The sequence below is a fragment of the Propithecus coquereli genome, unplaced genomic scaffold (genome assembly GCF_000956105.1).
Source record: "Propithecus coquereli isolate 6110/MARCELLA unplaced genomic scaffold, Pcoq_1.0 Scaffold44, whole genome shotgun sequence".
Classification (NCBI taxonomy): domain Eukaryota; kingdom Metazoa; phylum Chordata; class Mammalia; order Primates; family Indriidae; genus Propithecus; species Propithecus coquereli.
In genome coordinates, this window is record NW_012150174.1 from 5,656,452 (window position 1) to 5,674,980 (window position 18,529).

General features: G+C 48.9%; 1 protein-coding gene across 1 annotated transcript in view; it reads right to left on the bottom strand.

Annotated features, from left to right (window-relative positions):
- The window catches only part of SPON1 (spondin 1, extracellular matrix protein), a 247,204-nt gene that overhangs the window by 17,066 nt on the left and 211,609 nt on the right, over window positions 1-18,529 (bottom strand). Inside the window, exon 7 of the mRNA XM_012654385.1 lies at window positions 6,424-6,488. Coding sequence (XP_012509839.1) covers window positions 6,424-6,488 — 65 coding nt within the window. The remainder of the gene's footprint in view (window positions 1-6,423; window positions 6,489-18,529) is intronic.

Genomic DNA, 18,529 nt, shown 5'->3' on the forward strand with positions numbered 1-18,529 from the left:
AATTAATTGAATTATACATCAATTAAAAAACATCTGTATAATGAAAATAATAGTACTTAATTGGAGAGAAAAATAAAATGTCTCCATGAGGTGTGACTGACAAGTGTTAACATCAATACTGTTTACAGAGCTGATCCAAATCTGTGAGAGAAAGGCCGCAGTCCCACTAAATAAATGAACAATTCCATTTCAGAAAAATGAAAAAAAACAAAGGAAAACATAGAGAAAGGTTTCCTCTTTTTATATTCCGAGAGGCAGCATGACGTGTAGGGAAGAAACCAGGTCACTGAGACAGAGCTAGATTAGAATCTTGGATCCCATCACTTATATTTATTAGCTATGTGACAGGGGTTTTTACCTCATCTCTCTTTGTGGTCACTACATCTTAAAAATGGGTGCATCCTCATACCTACCCCAAAGTTTCATTGTGAGGAAATTGCTTATCATAGTGACCAATACATAATAGGGCTTGGTAAAGATTGATTTCCTTCTCACTTGGCTTTTCCAAAGAAAACTTCTCAAAACACCACAAGAGGTAAAAAAGGATTTTTATACTCCTTCTAGAGACTTATTATCCCCTTCTAAACTACAGATCCACACCAGCGAGACTCAGGGGGGTTTCCTAAACCACTCATTCGGAGCGTGCTGTCTTTCATCATGTAAATATTAATATTTATAATAATCCTCGTTTTCGAAGTTGCAGGAACTCAATCCAGCCACAAGGGGGCGCCCAAGACCGTCACTAGGCTGAAGTTCCAGGTGCGTGGAGAAAGGTTTGAGTGAGGTTCCTGCATCGTCCAGAAAACCAGGAGGCATCTAGGACTCCAGGTCCATCTGGAGGCTTAGTTCTGCCACCTGCTCCTCTAGTCCAAGGCCTGTCTTCCTTTAGAAGACAATCCTGAGGACGTCCACAGACCTGCGCAAGTGTTTCGGCGACAGGGAGGGCTCTGAAACTTCCGGCCCTGATTTAAGAGAAAGATGCCTCTGGCCTCTTGGAGAACTGAGGCTTTGGATTTCTGGAGAGGGTGACCATGTCTCTGCTCCACTGGCCTCATCAGTATTAATTAAGCAGAGTGGCTGGGAATAATTTAAGGGGATGACAGTCCTTTGCAGCATTCCTGATAGGAAAGGAAATAATTATTTTTAAAAGTTCCATGTAAGTAATTCCTAGCATTCAGATGAAACTGGAGGAACTGGTTGATGTGAATTCAGAACTGATTTGCAGGAAACCTGGGCATTTGCTACTTAGGCGCCGGAGAAACTAGTGAAGGATGTGGGTCTCGCTCAGAATCTGTCTTCCCCGTCTCTACCTGCACTCCAGGCTGTCGGAGCCGCAGCTTGATTTATTGAGCTAAACAAGTCAGCAGCTAATGTGTTCATTCATGGCTGTCCTTTGAGAAGTGGTCCTGGGGATAAAGATGAAGATCATTGAAAAACAAGTCAGTTTCAACGGGCAGGACCTTGCAAAGTAGGTCACCCTGGCTTTCCACTGGGCCGAGGGAGGCTGGAATCCCATTAACCTCAATCAGGCAGGCTCGGAGAAGAGGGGCAGGGCCGTTGCTGCAAAACAAAACGTGGCTGCATGTAGGCTTCCTAATTTGACTTCCTAATGAGATCTGGAAGAGGAAAGGGAGACCGGGGTATGGGAATATCAAAGGAAAATTCCTTTCCCTTAACAAGCCGGTAGCACCGAGTGGAGAGGTTGTGGGTGTTTGGGAGGTCTGAGTGTTTGCCATCAACTAATTTTGGGCTACTTGGGTCTCAGGAAGTTTGAGGGATGGATAAAGTGTGGGAAGGTGTACCAAAGTATTCCTTTCAATTTTTCAGAAAATCTGTCTCCCTTTTTAAAAAAGAAATCACAAAAGCTCCACTGACTCTTTCATTCTCTCGGAGCTACTGCCAGCTTCTCCTCTTGCACAGCAAACTTCACAGAAGAGTTGTCTGTATTTGCTGACTCCATAACCTCATTTCTGATCACATTTCACCCACTCTGGCCTGTTCTCCCCCGACATCCCTCAGCAGAAAGGATTCTCAGTAAGGTCACTGATGACCTTCACGGCGATGAATCCAAAGAGCATTTGGCAGCCCTGATCTCATTTGATCTCTCGGCTGCACTGGGCACCGCTGACCACGCTTGTTGACTCCTTTCTTCCCTTGGCTTCGGATACCAAACTTCCTTCCCGATTTCCTTCCTACTCCTTTTCTGTTTCCACTGCAGGCAAATCCTCCTTAGCATTAAATGGGGAGCTTTCCGGCACTCAGTCTTAAGCCCGACTCTGGTTTCTAGACTCCCTCTCATCCCTGCCCTTGGCATTGACTGTCTCCCGTTTCTTGGTGACTCCCAAGTTTATATCTCAGCGCAGAGTCCTTGCCCTGAGTCTCAGAGCTGTGTAGCTACCTGTGCCCTTGACACCTCTGACTGCAGGTCTTGAATAGATCTTAACAACCTAACACATTCAGAACTGACCTCATGACCTTTCCCATCAACTTCATCCAATATTCTCATTCTTATGAGTGGCTCGATCAACTCCTTTGCGCTGCCAGCCAGACACGTGGGAGGCATCTTGACAGCTCAGCCTCCCTCCCCCTCCTTATTCACCCTGTCACCACAGCCTGTCAGTTTCGCCTCCTGTACCTCTCTCACAACCCTGCCCCTCTCTCCCTTCCCACCACCACCACCATCCTAGTGGAGGTGACAGTTCATTCTCTCCTGGCTCTCTGCAATCGCCTCCTCGCTGAGCTTGCCTCATCTACCCTTTCACATGGGGGCCAGAGTGTTGTTATTGGTGTTTTTTTTTTTAATGCAAATCTGATTGTTTCATCTTTCTACTTGAAACCCTTCAATAATTTCCCATTACTTTTAATGTAAAAATCCAAATTTGAAATGTAGCATGGCTTGGCCCCACACCAAGTTCATCTTTGATATCTGGATCCAGTTAGACCAAAGCCTTTTAGTGCCTTAAATATACTCTATTCTCTCCTCATACAGGGCCTTTGCACACGATAGTCTCTCTAGATTTTCTAGAATGTTCTCCCCTTGCTTTGCTTCTTTACCTAGTTAACTCCTACTGATTCCTTAGATCTTTGCTCCATTGCCATTTCCTTGGGGAAGTTGTCTCTGACCCCCAGGCTGCATCAGGGTTCCCTTTGCACACTCTCATGGCAACTTACGCCTTTCCTTCCTAGACATGTCACATTTATCTGTGTGATCATTCAGTAAATGTCTCTCCCCACTAAACTGTAACCTCCGTGAGCAACTCTGCTGTGCTCATCACAGTGTCTCTAATCACCTTTCACGGAACTTTTCTTTGGAGACCCTCAGTAAGTATTTGTTGAGTCAATGAAATGTTTGTCATCTTTCGTAGAAGGATACATGATAAGTGAAAGTCAAGATTTTATTTTGTTTTGGAGCAGGAGTCAGACAATTTGGTGTGGTCACACTGTTAATTTTATGCTGATCAGAAGCCTGACTGGCAGTTATACATGTCTTGATTAATTAAAAAATGGGAAAATGCTGGGAGGCCGAGGCGGGCGGATTGTTTGAGCTCAGGAGTTCGAAACCAGCCTGAGCAAGAGCGAGACCCCGTCTCTACTAAAAATAGAAAGAAATTAATCGGACAACTAAAAATATATAGAAAAAATTAGCCAGGCATGGTGGTGCATGCCTGTAGTCCCAGCTACTCGGGAGGCTGAGGCAGGAGGATTGCTTGAGCCCAGGAGTTTGAGGTTGATGTGAGCTAGGCTGACACCACGGCACTCTAGCCTGGGCAAAAGAGTGAGACTCTGTCTCAAAAAAAAAAAAAAAAAATGGGAAAATGAATGAATTGTTACTTAATTGAAGGGATTGAGTGAAAAGCACAGGCATTCGAGTCAGTGGAGTGTGGCTGGAATTATAGTTCCATCTTTGATGGAGCTACATGAGATGCTGGACCCGCCATATAACCTCTGAGTCTCAGTTTCATTACTGGTAAAATGGGCATTGCAATGCCAACCTCATAGGATTATTATGAGGATTAAGTGGGATAACAAATGTAAGTGCCTCCTAGGGTACTTGGGTACAGAGTAGATGCTAAAGGTAAAAGGGTCTCTCTCTCTTTTCTTTTCTCTCTCCCTTCCTCCTTCCTTAAATACACCTTGCTTTGTGGTTTCCATCTTTCTAAACCCAGGCTTCTCAAGGGAAAACTGGTATAAGGATTCCTTAGCAGTATTAAAATTGGCATCCACAGGGCTCTGTGGCCCAGACGGCCCCATGCCTTGCCTGCCTTTGAGCCCCTGGCCACTTAGAGCACCACAGGTGAGGGGTTCTTCACATACAGTTTCTGGGAGCCTGGAAACTGGGAGAAGCTGAAGAAAGAGGCTGAGAAGACAGGATGCAGGGTGACCTGATGGCTAATTGATGTTACTTATGCAAAGGGGGCCGAAGACCTTTGTGAATTCATATCAGTGTTTTTTGGTAGGACGGGGATGAGACAGGCAAATGCCACCTGTCAGGAGAGAGCTCCGGGCAGCGGGCCCTGACTCCGGTTGCTTCTCATTGGAGTGAAAGGCATTTCCTGAGTGGGTGGGTTTTCTATTGCCTTCTCCTCAGAGAAGATCCAGGGCAAGGCTCAGAGATCACAGTGGCTAGAAAGGCCCCCATGCAGCCAGCTGGCCTGCCCTCGGTCAGCTGTGCAAGTGCTGGCCTCTCTATCCCTCCTCAGCCTTCCACCTGGGGCCTCAGCTCCACCCAGGCCGGGAGCGTCCTTCCAGACTCAGCCCCATGCACCTCCTGCATGAAGCCTTCACCAATCTTTCCTCCACCCTAGACTGGGTTATGCCCCTTCTCTGGGGTTCCAGAGCTACTCATAGTCTCATCCCAACATTTATCCCCTTGCAGCATACAGGGCTACCATGATAACATTATATTTTACATATTTGGTATATACAGTGTCACCTGGACTTGTACAAAGGGCAGACCTAGGGTGGCAAAACTCTGTTATTGTCTGTCTCCCCTCTTGGCTGGGTGTCCCAAAGAGCGGGAACCGTGCATTAATACATAGGGCTGGCACATAGCGGGGGATGCACCATTAGTTTGCTGAAAACCGGTTAAGCGGCAGGCATGGGGTGCCTGGCCATAGTGTCCCTGGTCTCAGCTCCTGCTGCCCCATCCTGGGGAGTCTTCCTTCAGATGTCTGCACTTCCCTTCCTGTCACTCCAGTTTTCCTGTTCTCCCGTCAAGCAGTCCCTCGCACATCCCGTGTTGTTGCTATCTCCATCGACACCATGGCTAATGGATGTAGGCTACTTCATGGAGAGGCTAGCCAAGAATTTTTCATGCACCATTTTCTTGTGGGCCATTGGGAACTTTGTCTGCTCTGGGCCTTGCATCCATAAAGGATGAGTGGAAATCATGGCTTGTTCAGGAACTGCACAGCGTTCCTGGTTGTCAGAGTGAGGTGCAAGGCGGGGGCCACAGGAGCGGAGGCCTGACGTGTGCTTTGCCCACTGTGGCCTGACAAGCTAAACAAAGGGGTGTGGACCTGATCCGGGGGGCTAAGGGAGCCATGGGGGCATTAAAAAGGGGAGGACACGACAGATTTGGATTCACAGAAGATCACTCTGGTAGCAGTATGGCTGAGGAATCAGATTTTGGGGCAGGGGGGCTAAAGCAAAGGGAAGAGGTGAAGTCATCTGGGTGAGAATGGGTGGTTGGCTTGAACTCATGGGGGGGAGAGGCCAGTAAGGACTGGTCTGTGAGCTATTATGGAGGTAGAATCCACAGGACTTGGTGACTCCCTGCACTTTTGATGTCTCTCCACATGGAGGACAGCACGTTTGTGCGAAGGCGATGGGATTCCCTTTTGGATGTGATGAGTTGGGTCTATGTGGGCCATCCATGGAGAGGTGTCCAAAACCCAATAGATATGTTCCTTTATCTGTCTATCCATTCATCCCTCTGGGGGAGTGGTAGTTCTGGGAACTGCCAGCATACCCAGGTCACCAGGGACTCAAGGACAGATGAAAGCTCCAAGGGACAGAGTAGAGAGAAAAGAGATGGCACTGAGAATGGGACCTGGGGTCAATCTGGCCTTCCATGAGCCAGACCTGCTTAGAGTGAGTACACCTGTGTGCTCTGAGGGCCAAGAGATGTTCAGTCCTTCGCGGCTGAGACATTGAGTGAACACAAAATCGTTAATCTTCATGTCTGAGTTGTGTCCTTTGTGTTATCGAAGCCATTGGAGTAAAACAGAGACCAAGCTTGCATTCCTGAGGAGACAGAGGCGCTTGTGATGCGCCACATGTGGGCAGCACCACACCTGCTTGTTCACCTGAGAGGTGTTACCGGCTTTAATGACATGACCGGTACATGGTGGTCATTAGGTAAGTGGCTTCAAGTACGAGGCTAGGATGGGGTAGGACAGGCCAGGTCTGTGTGCTACTTACACGTTGAGAGGCTGCCAGGCTGGCCATTGGGCTTTGGCTTTGATGACGGTGAGGACCTCATCACTCTGCAAAAAAGGACCACAGATATTTAGTGAACAGAGCTAGGTCCATGGGAAAAACAGGGCTTTGACATAGTGGCACTGTTCATCCCACTCTTCACCTGCTGTTGAATTTCTACCAGCTCACATGTGGAGCCATCTCGCCCTGGGCTGGGGAACCCTGGGGCCACAGCAATACCAGGAGGTAGGACAGAGTATCCAGCATGCCCAGCATGTTCTGGACGCTGGTGGCCCACTGAGCAGCCACAGCTTTGCTTTCCAGTTGAGCTCTGGAGCCAGAGGTCCCTACTGGAGCCAGAGCTCTGACCTGGACTCTGCCTTGGTTGGCCGGACTCCCATGCCGTGTCCAGCCTGGAGGCCCAAGTCATGTGCTTTGTGTTCAGGCACTGACGGGGCCTGCCCCAGGCCAGCTGGGTCAGCAGGAACCCACATAACCAACACACGACCCCGAGGACTGCCACCCTGAGGCCTCTCCTGCTGGCAAGACCCATGCACTAGACCTGGTTCCCTTGGACGGGGAGGCCGGAAGGAAGCTGAGGCCAGAAGGAAGCTGAAGCCCCACACTCACTGTGCTACGCTGGTTATTCTGCTCTATGTTGCTTTGGATGGTGTGTAGAACACCACTAATACCTGGGGAACCTAAAATAATTTTTTGAGGAAGAATTTGATAACATTTTGGAGGAAAACATTAAATGGTCATTGTAGGGCAAAAATCAGAACTTTGTTGATCTTGCTCAACTTTGTGGTTTGTTAGGTTTTTGTTCTCAATTATGCACTGGGGTGGGTGAGAGAGGTAGCATGATCTTTGCAAGGCTTAAGGCCCCTGCAGGTCCAAATTCAGCTTTAGTGGAGGACTTTCCCCAGAGTGGAGTCAGCTGGCCCTGGGGCTCTCCTTGCCCTGGCCCGCAGTTCTCAGACACAATAGTCCATTGTGCATAGAAAACTCCAGAATGTCACCAGCTGGGGAAGGAAGAGCTTTGTTGCCAACTGAACAGATCCCTGAGTGCCAGGGGGGCAGAGACTTTGTTGGCTGGCTCACAGCTATGCCCCAGTCCTGAGAGCTGTGCCTGGCAGTAGGCGTCTAGGACATAATTAGGATGAATGGGTGACCTTCTCCTTGGTTGGGCACCTTGCCCAGAGAATCCCACAACCCTGAGGACACTGGAGGAAGGAGGCCAGAGCTGCCTCCCAGGCTCAGGCCCAAAGGTTATAAAAATCTTTCTGGTCCAGAGCTGCTTGTCTACCACCTGGGGGAAGGGGTCGTTGGGTGGTGGGCCTTAGAGACGCAGGAGCTTGGCCAGACCCAGCTTGGCCTGGACTCCTACAGATGGCCCTGGGTGAGGGCGAAGGGCCCCCAGGACAAGCCACACAGGCAACCCACTCAGTCATGGCCTCTTCCTGACCTCAGGTTCTCTGGGGTGCCCTCTTTTGGTCAGAAGCAAGAATCTTCAAATGCATAGACACCCCACATTTATACGGGTGCAGGGAAGTGGCTGTATTTCTCATGGAAGATTTGTTTATTTGTTTACAGTGTGTCCCTCACTCATTCCTAATAAATATCTGTTGAATGAGAGAAGCTGTTTATCATGAAATCACATATGGAACAAGACCTGTTTATCTCCTGGACACCAGCTCTGTGTCTCCCAAGACCTGGTTTTCCTGTGGTCATCTCAGAGGCCCATATATGTGCCATTCATCTGACCCCAGACCCCTGCACCCCTCCAGCGGTCCCATCTAGGCTAAAGGCACATCCACCAGCTGCCTGAGCCAGACACGGGGCATCCCCAGCTCCCTCCCTCTGCAGCCCCCACAACTGTCAGGCTGGAGGCCTCCTGCCTCCCCCAGGCCACCCCCATTTGCTGCAAGTATGACCACACCCGTTCCCTGCCAAGGGCTCCCCACCAGGTCCATGACAATTTCTTACTTCCTCAGTTTTGCTTGCAACGTCCTCATCATCTAGCTTCTGGTCTATTTTTTTCTCCTTTGACTTTTAATTCCAGAATAATACATACTTATTATAGAAAATTTTAGCATCATGGAAGCACACAATGTAAACGTTGGGCACATTTTACTTCAGCATCTCCCCTGTCTGTCCCCATTTCCTTCTCCAGAATATTACAGTTTGGTATGTGTTTTTCCAGGCCTTTTCCTATGCACAGGTAACTATGTGGACATTATATACAGCTTTTCCCACAAAAATTACATCATACTGAATATCTTGTTCTGTACCACGACTTTAAAATTTTTCCTTAATACTATATCACGGGAAGTTTTCCATCAGTGCATATTATATACTATATATGGTATTTACTATATATATCAAAGGTCTCCATATTTTGATTTTTAAAGTGTTAGAGATTTTTAAATTATGGCAAGCCAGGTCAAGACTTACAAAAAATAAATCCAAGATATGAGATTCGAGAAATGAGATACTGTTTGATGACAATCCTTTGCCTTTCTGCGCTTCTTATACTTCACTAAAAAATAAAATCACTATGGATGGAGTTAAGGTGGCCACCAAGTTAGCTGGTCCTGCAGATTCATCTTGCTTTGCAATTAAATGATGGCTTTGAGTCCCAACTAACAACATATTGATTTTGCTTTTGCAGTATACAACCCAACAAAAATAGTTTGGACTCTCCATTTGTGTTTGTTTATGGTGACGAAATTCCATGTGTATTTTTTTTGGATCTATGAAGGCTCCAAGGATGGTGGGTCCATACATGTGGGCACCAGAGCTTCTTGCTGTAAATCGTTTCATCCAGTGGTTATACAACATCTGCATGCTCAATAGCTTACGGTTCCTTCTGTGATTGTTTGTATTCGTCAATGAAATAAGAGAGCAAGAGCATTTGGGAACATTTATTTAAAAAGCTAAATATTTTTGTCGAAGCACCAAAATTCTCTGCTAGAACCTAGGTTCTACAGGATCAGAAAGAGTCTGACTTATTCATGGCTGTATCCAAATGCTCATGGACGCCAGTAAATCGTTGAAAAAGCAAAGCCATACCGTTCTTTTTGATGTATGCATGGAGTTCCATAGCCTGGATGTTCTCTAATTTATCGAACTGATGTTATTCATGGATATTTGGTTGTTTCCACAAATGGTGCTATAATGAAGACAAGTGTACATATTTCTTGGTTCACACACCCAGGGGTTTCTGTGTCATTGATTCCCAGGAATGATTAAATGATGAAGCTACTTTAAAGCTGTAGTAGGGCCTGCCAAATTGCCCTCCGAACATCTGTGCCAATTTATGCTCCTATGTATGTACCCACATCCTCACAACTTTGGGCACACTGAATATTATCCGTCTTTTTCATATTTACTAATCCAGCAGGCCTTAAAGTAGCATGGTTGAGAGTACAAGCTCTACAATCATACCCGAGTTCATATCCTGACTGCACCATTTACTAGCTCTGTGTCTTTTGGCGAGTAAATCTCTTGGCCTTTCGTAGTTTTCTCAGCTGTGCAGTGGGGTTAAAAGAGTCTACCACGTGCGGCACTCAATGACAATTCATGTAACGTGCTAATACGGTGCCTGGCACATAGCAAGTGCTCCATAAATTTTAGCTATCATTCTTATTCTTACCAACATTCAGCCACGTTGGTATGGAGGGACTTGCACTCCTTGAGCACAGAGCGTGGAACACACAGTCGCAGCTTCAAACCCACAGGAGCCTCGGGAGAAATTCCCCTCATTTAAAGTCGAGCTCTGCATCTCAGGGAGCGTGTGATGGGAGGTTTATGGAGCTGGTGAGCTCTGGAGGGGGCCACGGGGGCACTGGACATTTCACATTCTGAAGAATGAGGCCTTAAATTCAGAGTAAGCAATCCACACTTCAGACTTAAATGAAAAGCTTATTTTAACAAGTCTCTAAGGCACAGACAGGAACTTTCGAGAGTCCTTAGAGCCCTTTCACATCTCCCCTAGGACCCTTTTCAAACAAAATATTTCAGAGCAGTCCCAGTTCATGCCTCGTTGGGATGACGTTAACACTTTCCAAAGATGTGCCAATTAAAATAAAAAAGCCCAAAGATACTCCAGGTCCCTCGTATCCATCTTTTGCTTTGCTTTTGGTCAACATGCTGTGGAGACATCACAGCTGCACTTGCACCTCGCAGCTACTGGTACCAAGCGGGAATAGCACAGCCCCGAACAGGCACAGGCTGGGTCAGGTCCCGAGGGAGGAGGGTTTGTGTGGAGTGAAAACAGGCCTGGAACAGCCAGAGGCAGAAATTACATCAGCATCGGGAGATGCCAAGTCTGAGCAGAGCAGAGAATAAGAACGGGAGTCTGGGGTTGGGCTGGGGACTGGCGTCCGAACCACCCTTGCCCGACATGGGCCCTCGCTTGCACTCCGGGAGAGATCCGGGCATCTCAGCCGAGCCCACTGGGGAAGGCTGGAGTCCATCGGCTCCTCCCTGCCTCACTCCTCGCCTCCTCCCCTGTCCCTGCGCCTTCCTGGCTCCTGACCTTTTGACTTCCTCTCCCAGTCCTGAACCACAGGCTGTTTCCTCATCCTGAGGCCCCCTTGTTCCTGGCAGCAAGAAAGCTCAGACCTGTAGTGTCAGAGTCAGCCTGGTAACTGGCCTGGTGCCCCCACCACGCCTCCTCCCTCTAGGAACAAAAATGGGATGCAATCCGTGAGCAGAGAGAGAGGGAAGGGAATCAAAACAGGTAGAAACAACAACAATAATCAAACAATAGTTATTTACTGTTTTTAGGTGCTAGGCACCTTGCTAATTACCTTATATATAGCATCTTATTTAATCCTTTCAACACAGGTAGATATATACTTTTTAATCCTCAGAAACACATTTGGCCAAACTACTTTCACAGTCAGTCAATGGCTGAGTTAGGATTTAAACCTCAGTCTGACTCTAGAGGCCACACTTGTCGCTCCTGTGAACCCAGGGGGAGGGGCTGGAAAGGTAAGCTGTGGCCCAGCAGAACGGGGCCCACCCCTCATACTTCTGCTGCCCTGAAGGGCATGTCCTAGCCTACTCTGGGCCCTGGATATTACAGCCACACTCGGAGGATTATCAGACAGTGCTGACAGCACTGTGAAAGTCAGTGCTTCCTGAGAACCTGTTCTGATGAAGAGGTGTAGGCACAGCTTTTTGAGTTGGAGAGAAACTGCTACTACAGAGACGCAAGTCTGGTGACACCAAATGCACACGCAGGGTACACATGCATGCACGCAGACGCCCCCCACTGGTGTGCATTTCCTCGTTCATCAGCTTGTTTCTTACAAACACCTTTGGAAATGGCTACCATACTCTGCACTGCAGATGAGGAAACCAAGGCTCAGAGAAGTCAAGTGGCTTGCCTAAGAGCACACAGGAACCATGATTTCAATGCAGGCAGGTCTGACTCCAAAACTCATTCTCTTTCCACTTCCTCTGACTATTCATCCTCTCCATCCTCTGCCCCCCATTTTGCTCCTTTTTCAGCAAGAGCACAGCTGACCTGGTTGCCAGTTTGCTCCAAGGAGCCCTTGCTTTGAGGCACAGGCTCACCGGGGTCCCCTGGGAGGGCAGCGCCGGGAATCTTGCACAGAGACCCTAGTGAGCACTGTTTGCCCCCATTATTTGCTTCTGCCCTTTCCCAGAATTCCCGCTTACTACTCACAAAAAAAGACCAACTCTCATGGCTTCTACCCCTGCAGGTAACTTTCTCATGTCTGGGTGAGTGTTCCAGTGATGAGCAGCAGGAAATGAGGCATTTTATGAGGTGTTAACAGGGCTATAAGCGTCTTTAAAATCAATTGTGCCCAGCGGGTAGCCTCCCATCGTTTCAACAAGCTTTGGGTTTACCAGGTCATAAACAAAAGCAGACAGCTCCTATTTGGTGGCACTTTACAGTTTGGCCATGACATCATGTGGTCTGCACTGCCGCCCTCTGAGGTGGGCAGGCAGACGGTCCCCATTTCTCAGATGAGGTAGCAGAGACCCTCCTCTCCTCTGGGAGCAGACTCACGGCTCTCGTCAAGGTCACCAGTGACCTCTTCGTGCCAAAGCCAATGGTCACGCCCAGCCCTCAGCTCCCACGACCCCTCGGCAGCATCTGCATGGCTGATCACTCCCGCTGCCTTGAAAGCTCTCTGCTTCGCACCGGGACTCGCTGCCTCCGCGTTCTCTTCTCCCCTCACTGGCTATTCCTTCTCAGCCCCCTTCGATGATGCCTCTTCACCTTCCTCTAGCCTTGAAGAACCCTGAGCTGGAAAGTTTGGTCTTCTCTTTTCTATCCACACCCTCTTGGTGATTTCATTTCGTCCCATGCCTTAAAAAACCAACTATATATACACACCGATGACACCTAAGTTTAATGGTCTATCTCAACCTGGCCTCCGACTTCTAGACCTGTAGTATCAACTGCCCGACATTTCATCTGGATGTCCAGTTGGTGTCTCAAACTGAACGACGTGTCTGAAACCAAACTCCTGATCTTCCCCTCCTCAAACCCGCCCTCTCTCGTTCTTTGCATCCCATAAATGGCAAAGCCATACTTCCAGTTGGCTTCCTGGGTGCCTCTCGCTCTTCTACCCCACACCAACCCATCTGTGCTTCCTGTCAACTCTGCTTCTAAAATATCTTCATGATCCAACCACTTTTCATCACCTACCTGCCCTGCTGTCGTCCTGCTCCCAGCCGCCATCACCCCTCATCTGGATCACTGCCGTCGCTTCCTAGCCGGTCCCTCTGCCTCCCTCACCCTCCTCCAGACTCTTCTTCACATGGCAGCCATATCACGCCACTCCTCTGGCCAAAATGCTCCCCTGGCTTTGCACATCACAGCGGATGGGGACCTTGCCCTGGTCCCCAAGCCCCTTCTTCATCTGCCTCTTCTCCCCAGGATCTCAATAATCTCATCTCTTACGACTCTTCCCCTGGCTCCCCTTGTCCCAGGGTCCTGGACTTCTTACTTTTCTTCAGACATGCCAGGCACACTCTGCACTTGCCATTCCCCGTCCTGGAATGGGATTCTTCCAGGTGCCAGAGACTCACTCCTTTGCCTGCTCAGGGTCGTTGCTCAAATGTCACCTGTTCAGTGAGGCCTTTGATGACCATGGCAGCTCCCTGCCCTCTCCTTGACTCAGCACCTCCTTCCCTTTATCTGAATGTCTCTTATTTTTTAAAATTTTATTTATTTTTAACATCATGTCACTATGTTGCCCAGGCTGGTCGTGAACTCCTGGGCTCAAGCGATCCTCCTGCCTCGGCCTCCCGAGTAGCTGGGATCACAGATGCGCACCTCGGCACGGGGCTGCATGTCTTTTTCCACAACGTTTGTCACTGTCTGATTTACGGTGCATTTTGCCAATTTACTCTTATCACCTTTCTCCTCCCACCCCCATGCTAGAATGGGAGCTCCAGGAGGGTGAGGGTTTTGTCTGTTTTGCTCACTGCTGCCCCTTTAGGGTTTAGATCTGTGTTGGGAACCCACTCAATCAATATTCGTCATGTGAATGAGGGGCTGTGATGAGGAAGGGGCCAGAGTCCTCTGAGCCCCCGCCTCCCAGCACGCCACTGTCCTAGGATGGAGCCAGAGCTGTGTGACGTGCTACTAACCGGCCTGGACATGAGCTCGTGGCCCTGGGAGGACAGGAGGGCGCCAGCATAAACCCATGCCGGCACTTCCACACGGCGGGAGGAGGGCAAGGCCCAGCACACAGACGCCACTTCAGGAAACGTGGCCAGAGATCACAGGTTCTGAGTCTGCCTCAGGTGGGCACCTGGGCCACCTGCCTGGCTGTTTTCAAAGTGCCCATTCCATGCCTCGTCCCCTGGGAAGCAGATGCCATCACAAGCTGCTGTCTGATCCGCTATTTCAAAACCAGAGAAGGTACCCAAAGCCCATTAACAGATCCACAAGAAGATGATGCGTTTGCACAGAAGCATTTCAAATTCAATTTCTTTTTATTTCTTTTCAAACACAGCCTGTAATTCCGATGGGAAAATTGCATAATGCCTGTAGATAACAATTTTCCCCTGAGATGGTTTTGTGGAAGCGGCTTGGCATTTCTGAAGCCAGAGAGGAAGGGCCCATCAGAGCTGGCCTGGGCCCGCCCCACTGCCCTTCCTCCCACGGCTGTCCCTGCCGGGGTGGGGGGCGGCTCGGAGCACCCACACCACCCCACGACCTTCCCTGGGCTTGCACTGGCCACCGGCATCCATTTAGCTTGTCCGTTGGTGACTGACCCAAGCACCAATCCCAGGTTTAACCTCATTTTCTGGACTTTTATCATGTTCTTTGAAATGCTCATGAAAGTCTGTTCCTCCTCTGAGTCCAACAGGCAAGCGAGGGAGGCAGAAGGGGCCGATGGGGCATGTCTGTCTCTCCTGTCACACCAGCTCTTCCACAGCCCACTTCCCACCTTCTATCTGATCTCCAGCAATGAGAAAAACCTTGGTGCCAAGGCCAGAGCAGAGAAGGAAAAAAGCAGCCAGGCCAGGAGATATTCCAACATCATGTAGATGTCACCAAGTCTGAACAGGAGGGGCTGTCTGCCTTTGAACCAGAGGGGGCTGCAAGGACGCCCAGCCCAGAGCACAAGGAGGATGAGCCAGGCCAGGTCTGACAGAAGGTGTCTCACCCTTTAAGGGCAGTACCCCTGCCCCCTGGGAGCCCCTCTGGTAGTCTTAAAGGCACAGCATTTGACACTCCCGGACCCTGACTCCCCATCCCCACCTTCCATCCCAGAAGCCAGCGTGAGAGCAGGAGCTGGACTGTGTCCTTCCTAAATCCCTAGCACCAGCCTGGCTTCTGAGAGGTATGCAGGGAACGTTTAAGGGATGAATAATGAATTAGTTAATTAAACAATTAGTTAATGACAAGCTAGAGGAAGCCTCTGGCCTTAGCTGCCCTCCCAGGGGGCTTAGGGGCTCTTGCTCTGAGTGTGGTGGGACCGGGACATGGCTGAGGGTTCGTGAGCAGAAGAGTGATACAATCTGATTTGCATCTTTGCAGGACTCTGCGGGCTGCTGTGGGAGTGTGAACTGGAGCGGGGCGGGGGGAGCGGGTGCCCCAGGCAGGAAGCCACTGCAGTGTCCGTGACACTGGACCAGGGAAGAGCAATGGAAGGGGCCGGAAGGTGTGGGTTGCCAGATGTGATGTAAAGGCAGCCCCGGCAGGATCTGTTGGTGGATTGGATGTGGGGTACAGACCAGAGGGGTCAAGGATAACGCCAAGGGAGGTGTCACATAGGCAGGGGGTATATGAGGCTGGAGATAGAAACTTGAAGGTCATCAGCATATAGGTCGTGGTTAAAATCACAGGATAGATCACCTGGGCAGTGAGTGAAGGCAGAGAAGAGGAAGGGGGAGAGCCAAGGGGCCTAAGGTGGATGGCCAGAGGGACAGGAGGACACCAGGACCTGCCCCGGGTCTGTCCAGAGCCCTGTGTTGCCCCTGCCCCACACTGTCCCCACACTGTCCCCACACAGCCCCCACCCCACTACTTGCTCATTGCTGCCACCGCTGCCCCGCTAGTTACTGCTGAAGACACAACCGAAGCAGGTTCGGGGAAAGACAAGGTGAGCCTGTGGAGCTAGCAAGCCCAGGCGGCTCTTTTTGAGGAGTTTGCTGCAAGGTGGAGTCGAGAAAAATGGCAGTGGCAGGACGGACACGTGATTATTTTTTAAAAGATAAGTGATAGTAGGGCAAGTTTGTATGTCAAAGGGTGTAATCCAATACAGAAGAGAAATTGATATTGCAGGGGGCAGGGGTGCACTTGCTGGAGTGGAGTCCTTGAAAAGAGGGGCAGAGGTGAGATCCAGACCTGAGAGGGAGGGGTGGCCCTGCAGTGGCGCAAGAATGCGGAGGAGGAGGACAGAGGACGGTAGCTGCAGGTCACTGGTGTGAGCATAGGGGTTGGGTTACTGGGGGCTGGTGTCGAAGACTCATTCGTCCTGCAATGATCAGTGGAGCTCCTCGTCCAGCCAGAGAGCCCTGCACAAAAGAGACACCCATCCCCGTGCTCAGGGAGCTTTCATTCCATAGGGGCGGGCAGGCATAAGCAAATGAACAGTTACACGGTGTGTCAGATGACGACTGGGGACTGGTTCTCCGGAGAAAATAAAACAGGAAAGGGTGAGAGGGAGGGCAGGGGTAGGGAGAGGGAGTGATGCTGCAATTTTAAATAGAGTGGTGGAGGAAGGCCTCACCCATAAAGGGACTCAAGTATTTTAAGATGTAGATGCTAACGCATATGAAAAGGGCCCAGAAAGAACTCTACCAAAATGAAAATATACCTTACATACTAAAGTGAGGTCTTCAGGATTTAAAAAAATAGCATAACCACGTTTTAGGAAGTGAGAGAGAGAAGAGAGAGAGAAAGAAGCAAAAAGAATTACATGTACTCCCACCATCCTTACCCAGCAGCTATCATAGCAATGCTACTATATTCATTTGCTTTGTTACATAGTTGTATCTTTTTTTTTTACATTGCTATATAGTCATTGGGTTCACCATTAAAAGAACCATGTCACAAATGAGAGTATCTCTAAGATATATTAAATTTAAAAAGCAAGGTACCGTTTGTATAGTAATCTATGGGTATAATAACCCATCTAGCATTGTGCAAAGAAATGGTAAGGATAAAGAAAATTGTGTGTGTGTGTGTCTAGTTGCATGAAGGATATATAAGAAAGTAACAAAAATGGGTTGCCTCAGGGGAAGGGAACCGGGTCACCAGGGAGCAAGGAAAAGGATGAGACTTTTCACTATGTAGCTTTGTATGTCTTTTGAATTTCAAACCATGTGAATATATTGCCGGTAAAGAAAAATGTAAAGAAAAGAGAAAAGGCCACATCCAAGGCTGTTTCCCATGGTTTTCTCAACTGGAGAGTGATGAAGGCTTTGGGTGGGCATCGTGCTTGTGGAGGGCAGTAGAGGGGACATCTAGAGCCGATGGGCTTGGAGCCAAGGAAGTGGCCGGGAGGGTGGGCAGAGGGACAGAGAGCCATCGCAGGGGTAGAATTCATAAGGCATCAGATGGGTTCTTCACTCGACAATTTTAACGCTTGTTAGTTTTTGTCAGGCAAGGAATATCTTTAAAACAAAGGCAGTTTCAAAAGAAATGGGAATTCAACTGCACATTGAGATCTCCTTTTCTTTCCCCACTAAGAAGCTTCTGACCCAGGTGTTACACGGACAGCCTGTTTTCCTGGGTCCTTAAATATAACAACATTTCATCATCTCCTTTTAGCAACTGATTTCCATTAAAAGCTTTCAAATTATTAAGTAATGAAGCTCCAAATGACCCGAACAGGGGAGAAGTAAGTGTACCTTAAGGTGCTCAGCACATTAGTATCAAATAAGGTTCCTGGGAAAGCTGCTTTCTTAAATGGCACTATTTAAATGCAAAGTAACAGCTCTCAGAAGCTGTAAAAGCTTAACTCTTTTCATTCCTGAGAACCCGCATGTTGGAGGTTTGGAGAGAGACTTGGGAGATAACAGGAGAATTTTGTGTTGCGGCTGTCACTAAAGAAGTGTCCCTACTGGGAATCTGAGATCACACACACAGCCAGGCTGGCCTCTTCTAGGCTTCCCAGGGTAAAAGAAGTTTCCCTGACTGTGAAAACTCCCTTTTAGTTGTTATTGTGGCTTCACGGAGCAGGAGTTAAAGAGCAGTGTGGTGGGATAGGCAGACTGAGGGTTCAAATCTCGGCTCTGCCGCTTACCTGTTGTACAAGTTTGGGGAGATTGCTATTCTCTCTGAGGCTGGTTGTTTATCTGTAAAACACATGTTTATTGAGTTCCTTCATGGGTCAGACACTGTGCTGGGCACTGGGCATAGGGCAGCAGACCAGACAGACACCATCCTGCTCTTGTGGAGCTTGTCTTCTAGTGGGTGTAACAGCAGATGAGGATTAAATGAGATAATGTAAGTACCAGGCCGGGTGAACAGCAGTGGAAAGGCCGGCTCTGATTACTTAGTTATATCGGCAGCCCCTCCACCCCCTTCTGTCAGTTTAGTCTCTCACCACTGCCCATCCTACCTTTTGGCCAAATCTCCTACGCTACCCATCATGCCCAGGGT